Source organism: Colius striatus, chromosome 3 (genome assembly GCF_028858725.1).
Source record: "Colius striatus isolate bColStr4 chromosome 3, bColStr4.1.hap1, whole genome shotgun sequence".
NCBI lineage: Eukaryota > Metazoa > Chordata > Aves > Coliiformes > Coliidae > Colius > Colius striatus.
In genome coordinates this window covers 51,088,615-51,104,104 of record NC_084761.1, presented here as the reverse complement: position 1 = coordinate 51,104,104, position 15,490 = coordinate 51,088,615, and the positions used below count along the sequence as shown (strand labels likewise).

General features: G+C 46.0%; 1 protein-coding gene across 1 annotated transcript; it reads left to right on the top strand.

Moving 5' to 3' along the window:
- Positions 1-4,609: 4,609 nt before the first annotated feature.
- On the top strand, positions 4,610-6,981 carry SPINK2 (serine peptidase inhibitor Kazal type 2). Its single transcript, XM_061994309.1, has 4 exons — positions 4,610-4,686; positions 5,102-5,151; positions 5,693-5,802; positions 6,882-6,981. Exons 1-4 carry the CDS (start codon positions 4,638-4,640, stop codon positions 6,925-6,927), a joined length of 255 nt encoding a protein of 84 aa, XP_061850293.1. The 5' UTR covers positions 4,610-4,637; the 3' UTR covers positions 6,928-6,981.
- Positions 6,982-15,490: the final 8,509 nt, after the last annotated feature.

Here is a 15,490-nt window from a genome sequence, read left to right as displayed (position 1 = left end):
ACAGCCTGTCTGCAAAATTACTGCTCCTTTGAGAAAACTTTTGTCATAAGAAGTGGCACTGGGACCAGCTACCTTCCTCTCAAGTGGTTATGATCCAGGGCAAATCACTAAGACTATGTGCATCTCCCCTCTAGAAGAGGTCTTGCTCTGCCATGCATCATTTGAAGTGGTGCACAAATAGCAAAAAATCAAAGATAGTGCCTGTAAATCTGTCCTTAACAGATCAAGTAGATAGATTTGCTTAGTCAAGTTGAAAACAAGAGTAGAAAAAAAAATAGAGAAAAGGAAAGCTATGTTGATTACTACCCATCAGGACACCTTTTCAGGAGCTTTCTGGAGGTGCCAGGGACTACTAAAGCCTTTGTTCAAGACTTAGTATCACAGCAATCCACACATATTTCCCTGACAGGCAGAAGACTGCTCCTGCTTAACTCACAGCAGCCCTTTCCCCACTGTCCCACAGCACATGCAGCAGTCCTATCAGCAACGCTCTTTACGGCCACAGTGTGAGGCAGCACATACAGTCACCACGAGAAGCTCTCTCCTCCTCCGGGGATCACACCCCTTGTTACACACAGATGGGAGGGAGCCAGAGACACTAAGTGGGCAGTTGGCCAGACAGTAAATTAATTTCAAAGGCAAATAGGTGATAGATGGGGCTCATGTGGGAAACAGGAGAGGACAAATTGCCCATCTGTGACTGATACAGCAGAGAGCAGCACAGGATGGAGTAAAATTAATGGGCATGGAGGGATCAAGGAAGGAGAGACTGAGCGGCGTGTATATAATTGAATCCCGGAGGCCTGGATCCTGTCTTTTGGGCTACGTGGGATTGTAAATGTAGGAGCATAGCTGAAGTGAATGATTCATGTGCTGCATGTGACATACAGGACCCCCAGAGCAATCTCTTATTGGTGTGGGGGTGGGAATGCCACTGACAGGATGGTGAGGGAATGTGATGAGCTTCCTCCACATCTTTCTATGAACCTTTGAACTCAGACTTTACAAAAACAGCCTGGAGGAGTCTACCAAAATTAGAAGTGATGCCACAGCTCAGCATTCGGGAGCTGGCCAGGGAGGCAGCTTTTCAACTGGAACCAATCTCCCCTGCACAACAGACCCAGACTTACACCAAAACCTTACTGCTTTGCTCAGTGCTGCTTGCTTCTTCTCCCTATAGGAATCATTATCAGGAAGACTGAAATGTTAGAAAAATCAGCTCTTTCCCCTCTGTCCTTCTCTTCCCAGCTGCTGTGCCAGGTTCCAGTTGGCAGCCAATTTGTAAGTACCCAGTTATTTCTAGGGCATTCCCAGTGTCACCAGAAGCAAGGGCCCTCCACGGCCTTAGGAAAGAGGCTTTCAGCAGTGCCACATTAGGCAGATGTGCTGAAAAGCAGCTGGGAGCCATTTTTTATCATCCTGTGCTATGTCCCTTCAACATTTGCTTGCTAGCTTTTAGTCCAGTAGTTAGTTACTCAGGAGGTAAGTCTCACTCCCGTAATTAGAGACTCCAGTACAAGAGACTGACATGCACGGCACAAGTAGAGGTGGGATGTGCCCAAGCACTTGCGCTCTGCCAGACTGCCTGAAACAGCATGGGGAAGCCAGCTGCAGAGTCCTGCTGCTTCAGTGGGTGTAAACATCCTCTCTCATATGACTGGAGGATGCAAGAAGACAGTACCTCCACATTATGTCTGACAGTAGCATCCTTCTCAGCAGCCTGCACGCAACAAGAGAAGCTATCAGCAGTGTCCAAGAGAAAGGAAAACTGGAGTAAATGCATAGCCAGACATATCCTGTGTCAGCTTTCTGCCTGTAGGAACCTATTCAAGTGGGAACTTTCATGCTTTTAAGGCCATCTATGGTATCTTATTCAACTAAGCATAAGGCAGAAACAGATCTTCTCTGTAGGGATGTAACTTCTAATTATGCATTGCTTCCTGCAGCCTGTATGCTAGGATCATTATTATCTTCCATGTTTATTAATCAGCTACCTGATGTTAACAAGAAGATAACTTCTAAGAGATATGCAAATAATTCTGCAATTTCCTTTTCCAGTGACTCAGCATTCATATCAGAAATGTGTTAACATGATACAAAAGCCATTAAGAAACCCTCTGTATAATTATCCTCTTCCTTGCCTCCAGTTCTTAATAATTTATGGAAGAAAATCAGTATTTTCTAATAGATACTCCATCTTGCCAGAAGAAAAGTTGCGTAAGTTATCTTTTCTTCTGTTTAAAATCTCATTTCTTTCATTTTTCCCTTCTCTAAAGACCTGTCTATCAAATTTTATTCAAATAAGGCGAAGTTAAATACTCTCAGTGGAAAGAATTTCAACAAGTGAAATGAAATGCTTTCAGCACTGAGAAGACTGGATTGGCACCAGGTTAAAACGAGTGTCACGTTGAGAGTTAATAAAGCAGCCGTAGGTTACCTTTCTCTGCAGCGCCAAGGAGAAGCATCTAGGACAGAACACATGGCTGCCAATTAGTTAATGTTACTGCCACAGAGAGGTAACCAAAGCAATGTTAAACCAAAATGGTCCTATTTGCCCCATTTATCTGGGATAAATCAGTGAGCACATAATAACTCATTGGAAAACATATCAGTATGGAGAATGTTGGGCGGCACAGCTCTCTTAGGAGACACAATGACAGTACGCATCCACCTCGTGCTTGCTGTGCTGGAGCTCAGGAGAAAGCTTGTCTGGGCTACCAACAGCTGGGGCATGGAGCCCTTACTTGACTGCTTATGTTTGGATTTTTTTCCTGTGCAAACACAAGTTCTGTGCAAGAGCTTTGCACTTAACTGTTTAGTGACATAAACTTAAGAATGAACAATGTAAGAGATAACTTCTACCCTTGGTTTTGCTTTCATCACCTTCCCTTCAGTTTTGCTTTTTTCACTTTCAGCTGTCACCTTTTCCTTTGAAAAATCCTACCTTCGAGAAGCAAGGCAACCCATCCCACCCTAACTCTCCAATATATGCTCCTTCTCCCAAGAAAATCTCTCAGGGACCTCAGAGTCCCCCAAGGATGGCAAATACAGAAACCACCCTACCAATAACAAAGGTAACAGAAAGACATCCTCTTCTCAAATTGCTTAGAAGGCAAAGCTGGAGCAAAACTTGAGCAAAGGTGAGGAAGGAGATCAAGCAGAGACAAATACCCCCGTATGTGCTCCACCAGCCACAAAATGTTATGATTAAGCATCTTGCTTAAAATATCTAAGCCAGAGGCTTTTGCATGAAACATCCCTTGTGATGGGTGTACATTTCTAAGGTGTGATCTGAATGGAAATCTAACACTGCAATCAATTCACAGAAGTTACCTGGAGGAATAAGAATATAGTCAGCAGACAATAAAATAACCTCCCTGTGATGCCATGTGGGCAGGGCACACTGTCAGAAACACACAGGAGAAGAAAGCCATGCTTGGAAGAACTGAGGCTGAAACAGAGATGGGAAGATATATGTGATGTCTGCCATTGTATGAGTTGTATGTGACTTGATGGATCTAAGCCTGAGCTCATGTACACAAGCATAGGCCCTTTTAAGAGAAGCTCATATCCTTTTAGGAAACTGCACAAAACCAATTCCAGAGCCAGTGTGTAAAGCTAACCCCTGGGCTCTGCAAAGCTAACCACTCTTATCAGCAACTGACAGGTGAGATACTCTTTGGAGAGTCGCACTGCTGAGACACACATTCAAGCTGGCAGGACAGCATGTCAAGCCTTTCCAGCCCCCCCCCCGGCCCGGATTTCCAGGACTTTGGATGCAGGAAGGTTGGCTTTATTGCTGGGACTGTGTTAATTTTCTCTTCTTGGCAGGAATGCACTCCTAGCTTGGCACAAGCCATTTCACATCACTTTATGATGAGACAGGGGCTCTGACCTTAACAGCCACCTGGCACTGCACACACATTTCTAATTTGCCCCCATTGCCCAAGACACTCTGCAATCGAAGCACAATTCTAAGGAGATGAAGACAAGCAGGGAAGCCTGGGGAATGCTGAAATTACAGCTAGGCTCCTACCATTAACTCTGTTGCCCCCCTGCACAGCCTTGATCTTAAAAGATTTTCATCCTGTGAGCATGGTCTTGGTAAGGTTTCTACACTGCTCTGTGCGTTGCAGCAGCAGAATTTGATTAGCTGCTAGCTGATGGATATTCGTGGGGGTTCCCATGGAAGTGGCAGGGATAAACGACCCCATGGAGACCTACTGGTAGGGCACCCCAGGTCAGCATTCGGGCACCTTAATCCCACACACCCCAGCACCAAGGGGGAGGGTCTCTATCCCTTCTCCAGCCTTGGAGATGTCTGCCCTCTTCCCAGACTAAAGATGAGGCGATATCCCGTCCTTCTCCCCTTCTCCCATCGCCTCCAGCACCACTGGTGGGTGCCACCACTCCTCGCCGTGGGTCCTTACTCCCCGCCTCTCCGGTATGTCCCGCGGTCTTCCCACCCCCGTGGGTGCCCCCAGGAGCTTCTCGTGGCGCCCCAGTGCCCTCCCGCCGCCCGTGCCGCCCCGCGCGCGCCGCTACCGCCCGTGCCGCCCCGTGCGCTGCCGTTGCGCCCAGCCGTCCCGCTCCGCCCCCGCCTCCGAAGCCGTTGATCCGTTGATCCGTCGACGGACATGGAGGTGTCGGTGCCCATGCTGCTGCTTCTGCCCGTCCTCCTCGCTGGTACCGAGCGCACTGCGAGCGAAGGGGACCGAGGCAGTCCCGGGGAAGCGGGAAGCGGGCGGGTACCGTGCCCCGGCCGGTGGCGTCCCGGGGAAGGGGAAATCTAAACGGTTACTGTGGCCTGGCCGCTGTCGTCCCGGGGAAGGGGAAATCTAAACGGATACCGTGCCCCGGCCGCTGCCGTCCCGGGGAAGGGGAAATCTAAACGGGTACCGTGCCCCGGCCGGTTGCGGGACAGATCGCGGCCGGAGACTCTAAGCCGGTAACAGGCATCAGCTGTCAGGGGGCAGAACCGGCACAGAATGGTGCCGGACCCTGGCTGGTCGCAGGGAGCTGGGGCCGAGAGCGGGCAGCGGCGGGAGATGGGGGGAACCGGGTGGGCCCAGGAGCCATTAACGCCGGTTGCTCTCCACAGGGCTCGTCTCGCGCCCCAGCGCCGTCGCCAACACCATTGCCAGCTACCCGGTGAGTGCGGCCTGACCCGTCGTCGTCCCCCGGGAGGGTCGGTCCCACCTGCCCTCCGTGCGGCCAAGCGGCCCCGCGGCCCCTTCCCCACAGCCCCCGGCCCTGGCTTCGGAGCCCCGCGGCGAAGCAGGGTGTCTCTCCCCAGAGCCCGGGGCCCCCTGCGGCCTGGCACTCGCCCTTAAGGGCTTCAGCACATACGCCGCAGCGACTCCCACCTCTAACCAGCTCGCCCTCTGTTGCCCGTCACGGGGTGTCACAGCCGGTGTGTCCCGCAGGCGCGAAGAGGTCAGGAAGGGCTGTGTATGCCCTGATACCACAGCTCAAGCCGTGCCAGGCAATAGAAGCCGAGCCTCAAGCAATACATTCACACGAGAGCGTGAAAGATAATGTGACACTCGATAATGCTGCGCCAGTGCGGGTCGAGCGTGCCTTTCTGTGCACGAGTGTACCAGTGTTCTTAGAGGCTGTCGCATCAGAAGCTGATCAGAGATCTGTTTCAAATGGTGTGTCTTAAGACTCCTTATATACCTGTCTTTCCCAGCCTGACTGTGACAGTTACAGCATTCCTGGGTGTCCAAGGAACTACGATCCAGTTTGTGGGACCGATGGAAAGACCTACGGAAATGAGTGTGATCTGTGCTTTTCAAACAGGTACTGACTTAACCGACACCCTAACCTCCCCTTCCCTGCAAGCAAAATATCCACCTTCATATCCCAATTAGCTGACATATTATTGGCATTGGGTTGTTCACACTCTGTTAAACCACAGTTTTGTAAGTATCTTTTCAACTGTCAGTCCCTTGCACACATTGCCATTTAGATATAATGCCAAATTCTTCTGTGCTGTCCATCGGAAAACATTAAAGATCCCATCCAAAATGCAGCTTGTACTATAAAATGTTTCCATTCAAGACTCAGTCTCCTGTACTTCCTTTCACAGAGAAGAGTAAGAGTGCTAAATGTTAGGAGAAAATACTATTTTTGCCATTCAGAATGTTTAAAAAGCAAGAAAAAGATCTAATATTTAAGAGAAGGTATTTTATTCTATAATAAATGAATCATTTTAAAAAAACAAATTGAAAACACAGAAATTCAGTACTTAATGGGTGTTGTTACCCCCCATTACAATTGACTAGAAAGCTCTATAGAGCATTCTGTCAGTGCAAACTGAGAGGAACTGCTTATGCATTGAATTTGATGACAGAGGGAATTTTTGTAAATGAACTGAGGTTGTAGAGTCTCCTTCCTTGGAGGTCTTCAAGATACACCTGGATGCGTTCCTATATGACTTGATCTAGGTGGGCCTGCTTCTGCAGGGGGGTTAGACTAGATGATCTCTAAAGGTCCCTTCCAACCCCTACCATTCTATGATTATATGAACTAAGAGAATTTCTGTTTCCAGTGAGAGTGGCACAACAGCAGCAATGTGTGTTCACAAAATTACAAATCGATAGATCTCAAGAAAGAGAAAACTGAAATATGTTTCTGACTTTGGGGTAGGGGAAAGATTAATTGTGACCAGGTAATGTACGAAATCCAAATGTATGTGATTCATAAATCGCCGCATCACGGTTCCGTTGTGATCGTGTTTGCCATAAGTGATGCAATGAAGTGCATCACTGCATTTAAGTGAACATATAGAAAGACATGGGAGCATTTGCCTTGTAAAATGTCTGTGTTGAAATCAAGCATAGTGCTTCTATTCTAAAATATTTTTCTTCTGCTTGCAGAGAAGAAAACAAGGATGTTCAAATTTTCAAGAGGGGAGTGTGCTGATATGGCAGATGGCTACTTTTCAAGAAAATTAGAGGGATGGATAGTCCAAATGGAAACAAATGCCTTAAATGTAACTTCTATGTAATCTATCTTAATAAATAGGTTTGCCTGTTTAAGCAAAGCAATGTTACTGTATTAATATAAATATATCTGTAGTGACTTACAACCTGAACCCTGATTTATTTTGTCATGGAAGACAGATCACGAGGTAAGAGATGTCCTGACTCTATACTACTATGTCAGTTGTTTGGAGAAGGAAATGAATGGGTACTGAGTGCTATTCCCATGGCTTCACCTGGGAGCAAGGAGGCCCCAGCACCTCTGCCACAGGCAGTGCTGGCGGAGGTGGCTGCTCATTGTTTCCCGGAGAATCTGAGCCCACAGGTGCCAAGGACTCCTGGAAAGCTACCAAAGGGGTTCCCTGAGGTGTCTACCAAACTGGTGATGGTGGCCTGATGGTACCAAGCCCTGGGCTCCCTACTCACAGGTCCTGCCAACGGAGGTCAGTGACCTGAGCAGCCTCTGCTGCTGCCCCAAGTGAGGACTGTTTGGGACAGCAGGAGTCCCAGCCAGAGAACAAGTGCTGCCCCCCAGGCCTCAGGGCCCTGGTCACACGGCAGCCATGCCCCTTCACTCCTGTTGGCTGCCACCCATGAGTCACTTCCCTGGGAAAACATCAAAGCAAAATGGAAAAACACAAGCCTTGTATAAAAGCATGCACTCTGCAGTGGGCCTGGCAGGCCTTCCTGCAGGGAGGGTGGTTTATATATATATATATTTATAGATATAAAGCACCTATTACTGCTCACCATCATTTTTTAACAATCATGGAGGATGGGAAAGGTGCCTGAGGACTGGAGAAAGGCCAGCGTCACTCCAGGCTTCAAAAAGGGCAGGAAGGATGACCTGGGAAACTACAGGCTGGTCAGCCTCACCTCCATCCCTGGAAAGGTGATGGAACAACTCATCCTGGATATCACTAAACATATGAAGGAAAAGATGGTTATCAGGGGGAGTCAACATGGCTTCACCAAGGGGAAATCCTGCTTGACCAATCTTGACCAACCAGGCCATAACTGGCTGTCTAGATAAGGCAGCAGATGTCATCTGCCTTGACTTCAGCAAGGCTTTTGACACCGTCTCCCATAACATGCTCATCAGAAAGCTCAGGCAGTGTGGCTTGGATGAGTGGACAGTGAGGTGGATCAAGAGCTGGCTGAATGACAGAGCCCAGAGGGTGGTGATCAATGGCACAGAATCAACTTGGAGGCCTGTGACCAGTGGGGTTCCACAGGGATCGGTTCTGGGGTCAGTCTTGTTCAACATCTTCATCAATGACCTGGATGAGGGGACAGAGTGTACCCTCAGCAAGTTGGCTGATGACATCAAACTGGGAGGATTGGCTGATTCCCCAGAAGGCTGTGCTGCCATTCAGCGGGATCTTGACCAGCTGGAGAGTTGGGCAGAGAGGAACCTCATGAGGTTCAACAGGGACAAGTGCAGAGTCGTGCACCTGGGAAGGAACAACCCCATGCACCAGTACAGGCTGGGGATTGGCCTGCTGAAGAGCAGCTCTGCACAGAGAGATCTGGGAGTCCTGGTTGACAATAAACTAACCATGAGCCAGCAATGTGCCCTTGTGGCCAAGAAGGCCAATGGCATCCTGGGATGCATCAAGAAGAGTGTGGCCAGCAGGTCAAGGCTCCCTCTCTACTCTGCCCTGGTGAGGTCTCATCTGGAGTTCTGTGTCCAGTTCTGGGCTCCCCAGCTCAAGAGGGACAGGGAACTTCTGGAGAGAGTCCAGCATAGGGCCACCAAGATGATCAGGGGACTAGAACATCTTCCTTATGAGGAAAGGCTGCGGGACCTGGGGCTGTTTAGGCTAGAAAAGAGGAGATTGCAGAGGGATCTCATTAATATTTATAAGGATATAAATGGTGGGTGTCAGGAGGTTGGGACATCCCTTTTTTCTATTGTATCTAGTGACAGCACAAGGGGTAATGAGATGAAGCTGGAATACAAAAAGTTCCATTTAAACATAAGAAAAAAACATTTCACTGTTCAGGTGAAGAAGCCCTGGCACATGCTGCCCAGGGAGGTTGTGGAGTTTCCTTCCTTGGAGGTCTTCAAAACCTGCCTGGACACGTTCCTGGGTGACATCATCTCCCACAGTATCCTTGCAGCAAAACTGAGACAGTGTGGGGTGGATGTTCAAGTAGTGAGGTGGATTGTTAACTGCTTGAACGGAAGAGGGCATAGAGTTGTGATCAATGGGGCAAGGGCTGGAGAGTTGGATAGGGAGCAAACCTAAAGAAATTCAATGAGGGCAAGTGTAGAGTCTTGTCCAAGAAGGCCAATGGTATCCTGGGGTGTATTAGAAGGGCTGTAGGCAGTAGGTCAAGAGAGATTCTCCTCCCCCTCTACTCTGCCCTCGTGAGACCACATCTGGAATATTGTGTGCAGTTCAGGGCCCCTTAGTTCAAGGACAGGGAGCTGCTGGAGAGGGTTTAGCGCAGGGCCACAATGATGATGGAGTGGAGCATCTCCCTTACGATGAAAGGCTGAGGGAGCTTGAAGGAGACTGAGGGGTGACCTCATTAACATTTACAAACATGTAAAGGGTGGGTGTCAGGAGGATAGAGCCAGGCTGTTCTCAGTGATGGCCAATGATAGGACAAGGGGCAATGGATACAAGTTGGAACATAAGAGGTTCCAAAGAATAACGAGGAAGAATTTCTTCACTGTGAGGGTGACAGAGTGCTGGAACGGGCTGTCCAGATGGGTTGTTGAGTCTCCTTCTCTGAGGACATTCAAAACCTGCCTTGATGAGTTCCTTTGTGATCTACTCTAGGTGGTCCTGATGTGCCAGGGAGGATGGAATAGATGATTTTTCGAGGTCACTTCCAACCCTTAAGATTCTGTGATTCTGAGACCTGATCTAGGTGGACCTGCTTTAGCAGGGGGGGTGGACTAGGTGATCTCTAAAAGTCCCTTCCAAATCCCTACCATTCATTATTCTATGCTCACCATATTGATAAACATTCTTTGGAACCACTCTGATGGCCGAGGTAAGAACAGGAGTCAGCACTTCTGCTTCCAATCAATTTAAAACGAGAAAAAGCCACTGAGTGAGCACTTGAGCTTCCATCCTTGCATTCAGCCCCTTTTCATGCACATGGGCACATAGCCCTTCTTAATTTGTTCCCTTCCATTCTACTAAAACACCTCTGTTTTTCTGCATGTTGCTTCAAATGAATTGCATTTGATTTGTCTTAGGGTGCATCAGTGATACACAGGTGGCTTCTACCTTTGATCCAAACCAAGTGGCCTTGGCTCCAGGCCTGGCTCCAGACAATGGCTTTGTCAGGCTCTGTTGGGCAGCAGCAGCACAGGAAGAGGCATTCAGCTCACTTCACGCCTGATGAACATTCACAGGTCAGTGATTTTGGTTTTGGAAAACAATAATGCTTTTGCTAAAAGGTCAAAGCTATCCTTATAAATATCCTTGTCTATCCTATATAACTTCCTTATAATATGCTCATATATCCTAGATAAAGCAGCACGTCTGCTTTAATTTCCTTCATGCAGACTCATCACTGACTGAGGGATGTCATATGTGGTACAACTAGACATCTGGCAGCTTAGAAAAAATCACTCATGTGGATACATGAATGTGTGTATGGAGAAGAAAGCTGACCAGTGCCTCACAACAAGCGATCAGTTGTGGATAGGAAATCAATTTCTCTGTTGGTGGTAAATCCATTTAAGAAACGTGTGCTCCCAGCTGTCATTTCCACATGCTGATCTGGAAATCTTCATATTTTTTTAGATTGTACAAAATGCCAAAGCAGGTGTGTGCTATGACATGAATTAAAAGGTAGATGGAATTGATAAGCTATTTATTTTCAGTTTTCTACTTTGAGAACTAATTGTGCTCACAAGGGAACTTTTAACAACTCCAGTCTTGTTTGTTGTAGAGACCTTCAGCACGTGACAAAAGGGTGCATTGCATTGCAATTTTTTTTCAAAACTCAAGAAAAAAAACCTGTTTTTTTAAGCTCTACTAAATGAAACAAATCCAAATTTTGAAGATAGCATGCAGGCTGACGATTGTAATCATGCTAGAACACTGCTCCCAGCATATGAAGGCTTAAGACACAACCTCAGAGCTGACTTTAAATGTGCCTGACTTTAAATGCTTTGCAAGGATGAAAACTAAAATGCAGCAAAATGAAAGACTCATCAGTACTGTCAATTGGATCCTTCCAGAGCTGAATGTAAAACATCACTTTTGTCCTTTCACAAACCCAAAAACCTCAAAAAACCCCAACAAACCAGTGTTGTACTCCACTTTGGCATTTATGAACCTTCCTGGATCAAGAAGTTGATGTCTCAGAATTTCAGGATAGTGGACTCACTTTTTGTTTTAAATCAAAACTTTGTGATGCAAGTGAGACAATGCTGGAAAGGCTTAATCATATCATATCACAATCCTCACTAAAAAAAAATATCCTTTCTTAAACTCAATAAAAAAACCCAGTAATGAACTCCAGCTGAGTGTTTATGCAGTTTTGTAGGTCAAAAATCTGGTGGATTTCATTAGGACAGCCTTCATTTTTGTTTTAAGTTAAAATTGTACGTTTCATTTAGGATAATGCTGGTCTTATTCATATGAAGAGTAGGACTCGTGCTTCTACAGTAGGGCTGAAAGGCTTTCTATGAAGCCTTAGGACAAGGCTTACTTGTACAAAGACTCCTTGTGATTTAATCCAACTGTTGTTGATGGTCCTTGTAGAGGTCCATTTTACATACAAGTGAGGTAGGAATCTGACTAGATGACGAAGTGCTAGAGTAGCAAAATTAAGTGGCAAAGAGGGAAAGCCTGCCCGTGGCTCTTGCATCCCTTGCTACAGTGAGTCAACACAGATGACTTCCATGTGTTCTTGTTGTCCAAAATGTGGACATCAATCTAGTTGATCTAAGAATTCATCCAACTGCTTGACTGCAGAAATGATTTCACTGCTGGAAACTCTATCCTCTGCTGCTCAGGCAAGTCACTCAGCAAGGAGGTTTTTGAAGCCTGACGACGTTCCCACCCTTCCTGTTTCTAGAGTGTGTTTAATGGGGGCAAGGTGATCAGGCAGGTGCAGAGAGCGATGCACACTCATTGCACTGGATCTTATCTAGCAACCCTCTCAGTCTTGGTTCCCAGAGCTCTTTGGGGCAGGTGGCATTAACTTTTCCACTAAAACACAGCAGAAGTACTTCTTTTATCTTGAGATCATTTATCTTTTAAACTTTTTATATTGTTCTTCTTACTGTAATAAACACACAGAAGCATTGAAAGCAGGAGTTGTCCAGAATCTCCTTATTTATGTATCTTACCATTAGGTACTCCTCAGGCAAACTGGTTTTGGGTGGAACAGTTCTGAGAGCTTGTTGCAACTGCTGTAGATGTCACCCAACCTTCCTTTTGCTCTCTCTCATTGCATTTTAATTTTTATGTACTCCTTGCCATTCTTCAAACTATTTAAACATACGTTTCTAGCTGGAGCAAAGATGTGTACTTCTCTTTAACAGATAGCATTGAGTCATGCCATGCCTGGCCTAGCCTCCTTGCAATTAAAAACTGACTAGTGTGGGACTACTGACTACTGTCAGTAAAAAAACTGTCAGTAGTCAGTAGTCTGACTAAAAAAAAAAAACTGACTACTCAACCAGTGCTGGGTGACTATCACATTTGATTTATCAGAAGCATTAAAGTCTGTATGTCATTTTGATTGCTCAGAGTGTTGACTGGCATCTACACATGGCATTTATGAACTAGCTAAAATCAGTAACATAGAGGATGCTATTGTAACCTTTAGACATCAACAAACTTTATGATGTCAGCCATTCTCATTAGCTGAATAGTGTGATTGTAAAACAAGATATGAAAGGATTTCTTTTGTGTCTGAGCTCAGATAGTTGGATGGTATTTTGTTTGATTAGGATGTTATGATATTTTCTAGCTTCTCAGGATCAGAACAGTCTTGATCTGACTGGGAGGAGAATATGCATGCAGCCATCCACATAGGTCAAATCATGGTTAGACGATGTCTTACTGGCTTTTGCTAATTAAAAATAGATACATTTTTGTTCCTAGTTGAGCTATGAGAGCTTTTTTAATTGATTAAATGCCCAGTTCTCCTTCCTGTAGAATTTTTTTTTTAAGTTGTCCAGAAAACTTATGTTAACAAATTGTTCTCTGGACTCCCCACACTATTGCCCAGCAGATGCTGTAGGTGTGTTTTCTGGGACAGCTGGACTCCAGCTGCCAGCTTTGCTGTGGCTAGTTTGAAAGTGCTCAGGCCCTTTGCTTCAGGCATTCTTTTGAGGGTTTGCAGGTTTCTCTCAACCACAGGCAGTAACACACTTTAGTTTGAAGAATAAGGCAAGCATCTCTCCTTGAATTGCTGGCAGAGTCTCAAAACTGGGGATCCCTGATGTTCTCTTGGCTGTGACAGAAACACATCAAACCCACATTGCTTCCACTGAAATGTTTAAGGCTCGAGAAAGATTGTTAGCTGTTGAAAACCCTTGTCTATTTAAGAACATCTATCCAAAGATGCTAGCCATTAACAGCCACCCAGGAGAGACTTCTCTCTGCCCCTGAGGCATCAGTGCAGGCTAGCCTGTACCCACATACCAAGCCACTCCGTTTGCTCCAGGTGGCACAGAACCGCGAGCAAGAAGGGAGAGGTCTACCTGTGGGAGCCATTGTCTGAACTCTAGAAGACAAGTCAGAATGAAGGGCTTGAACTTGTGGATTTCCCTCTTGCTCCCTAGGCGGCAGCATTTATTTTCTTTTAATCTCATTTTACCTTCTGTTCTCAGTAGAGGTGTAGGAAATATTTTTTATTGGTAATTATTGTTTGTAGGCATAAATGTTCTGATACATAGTCAATCTCATCGACTTGGCAAAGTGCACTTACTTTTTTCCTGGTCATTGAATCCGAATATGATTGCTGCAAGAGACTCTACAGTACATCCTTTTGTCAAAATGTTATTCTGTGAGCAGATGCCTTATAGATGAACCTGTGACACTCATTGCCATGCGTAGGACTGCATTGGGTTCTGTCTGAGCCTTACAATTTTCTATCTGGTCATGTAGAATTTGCTTCATTTTCCAAATTCTAAAGGTTTATAGAAGCAGCACAGGTTTCTAGACAGAGCATTCCTAACTAGGTAACCTCATGGGGGGGAAAAAATTAATTTTCCTCTGTGACTTAGTCTCATCTTTACACTGAGGAAAAAAGAACTCTTTTTAAGTGGTCCTTTTTTTGCCAGTTGATGAACAGTTATTTAAGATTCTTGTATGTTTGCTTTATTTTACCTTCTAAACAGACCTGATTTCTTCTTCCTGATATTAGATGCAAAAGCATTTAGAGCTGACCTAAGACTGTTCTGACTTAAGCTAGTCTGTTCCAGCTTCTCCAGTGACTGAGGCAAAGGGGCTGAAAAATCCTACCGTGAGGCTCTCTGGAGCAGAGAGGATCAGGACTGAAATACTCGATTTGTCTAGTCATAGTCTAGTGTCATTGTAGGTCTGTGGGGTATTGCAGCAAGTCTCAAACTACTGGCCTGGAAGGGCTTGAGTTTACTCAAGTCCTTTTTCTTAATTGCCTGTCTGCTTCAATTATGTTGGATACCCAGTAAGCTTTAGACATCTGTGAATGGACACCTGAAGTGATCATCTGTCAAGGTGAGGAGTGAGTCCTTTAGGAAGATTTGAGGCTGCTCTACAATAGCTATCTGCGTGCATGATTTTACCTTCTGGAAAGCATTAGGAAACTCCAAGTAGCTTGTTTATCTCTGTGAATTTCTAAAAGTTAGCTTTGCATTTACCTGGGATTCCAAGCTTTTCAGGGATTTTTATGGAACATGTGGTGTTCTGTAAATTTATGGGTATGCTTGCTCCACAATGCTCCTGCCTTCCCTCACCTTATGCTAGGAGATGTAAATACAGCTAGAATGCACAAAATGTTAGTGAAATGATTGTCAAGGGGAAGTCACATCAATGATGAAGTTTATCTAATAAACTTCATAGAATCATTTAGGTTGCAACTTTAGGCCATTTCCTCTTGTCCTGTTGCTTGTTACTTGGTAGAAGAGACCAGCCCCCACCTCACCACAGCCTCTTTCAGGTTGTTGTAGAGAGTGATCATGTCTCCTCTCATCCTCCTCTTCTCCAGGCTAAACAACTCTGGTTCCCTCAGCTTCTCCTCATCAGACTTGTTCTCCAGACCCTTCACCAGCTTCATTGTCCATCTCTGGACATGCTCCAGCACCTCAATGTCCCTTTCAAACTGAGGGGCCCAAAACTGAACACGGTTCTCAAGATGCAGCCTCACCAGTCCCGAGGACAGGGGGACAATCACTGCCCTGATCCTGCTGGTCACACTATTTCTGATACAAACCAGGATGCCATTGGTCTTCTTAGCCACCTGGGCACATTGCTGGCTCATGTTCAGCCAGCTGTTGACCAACACCTCCAGGTCTTTCTCTGCTAGACAGCTTTCCA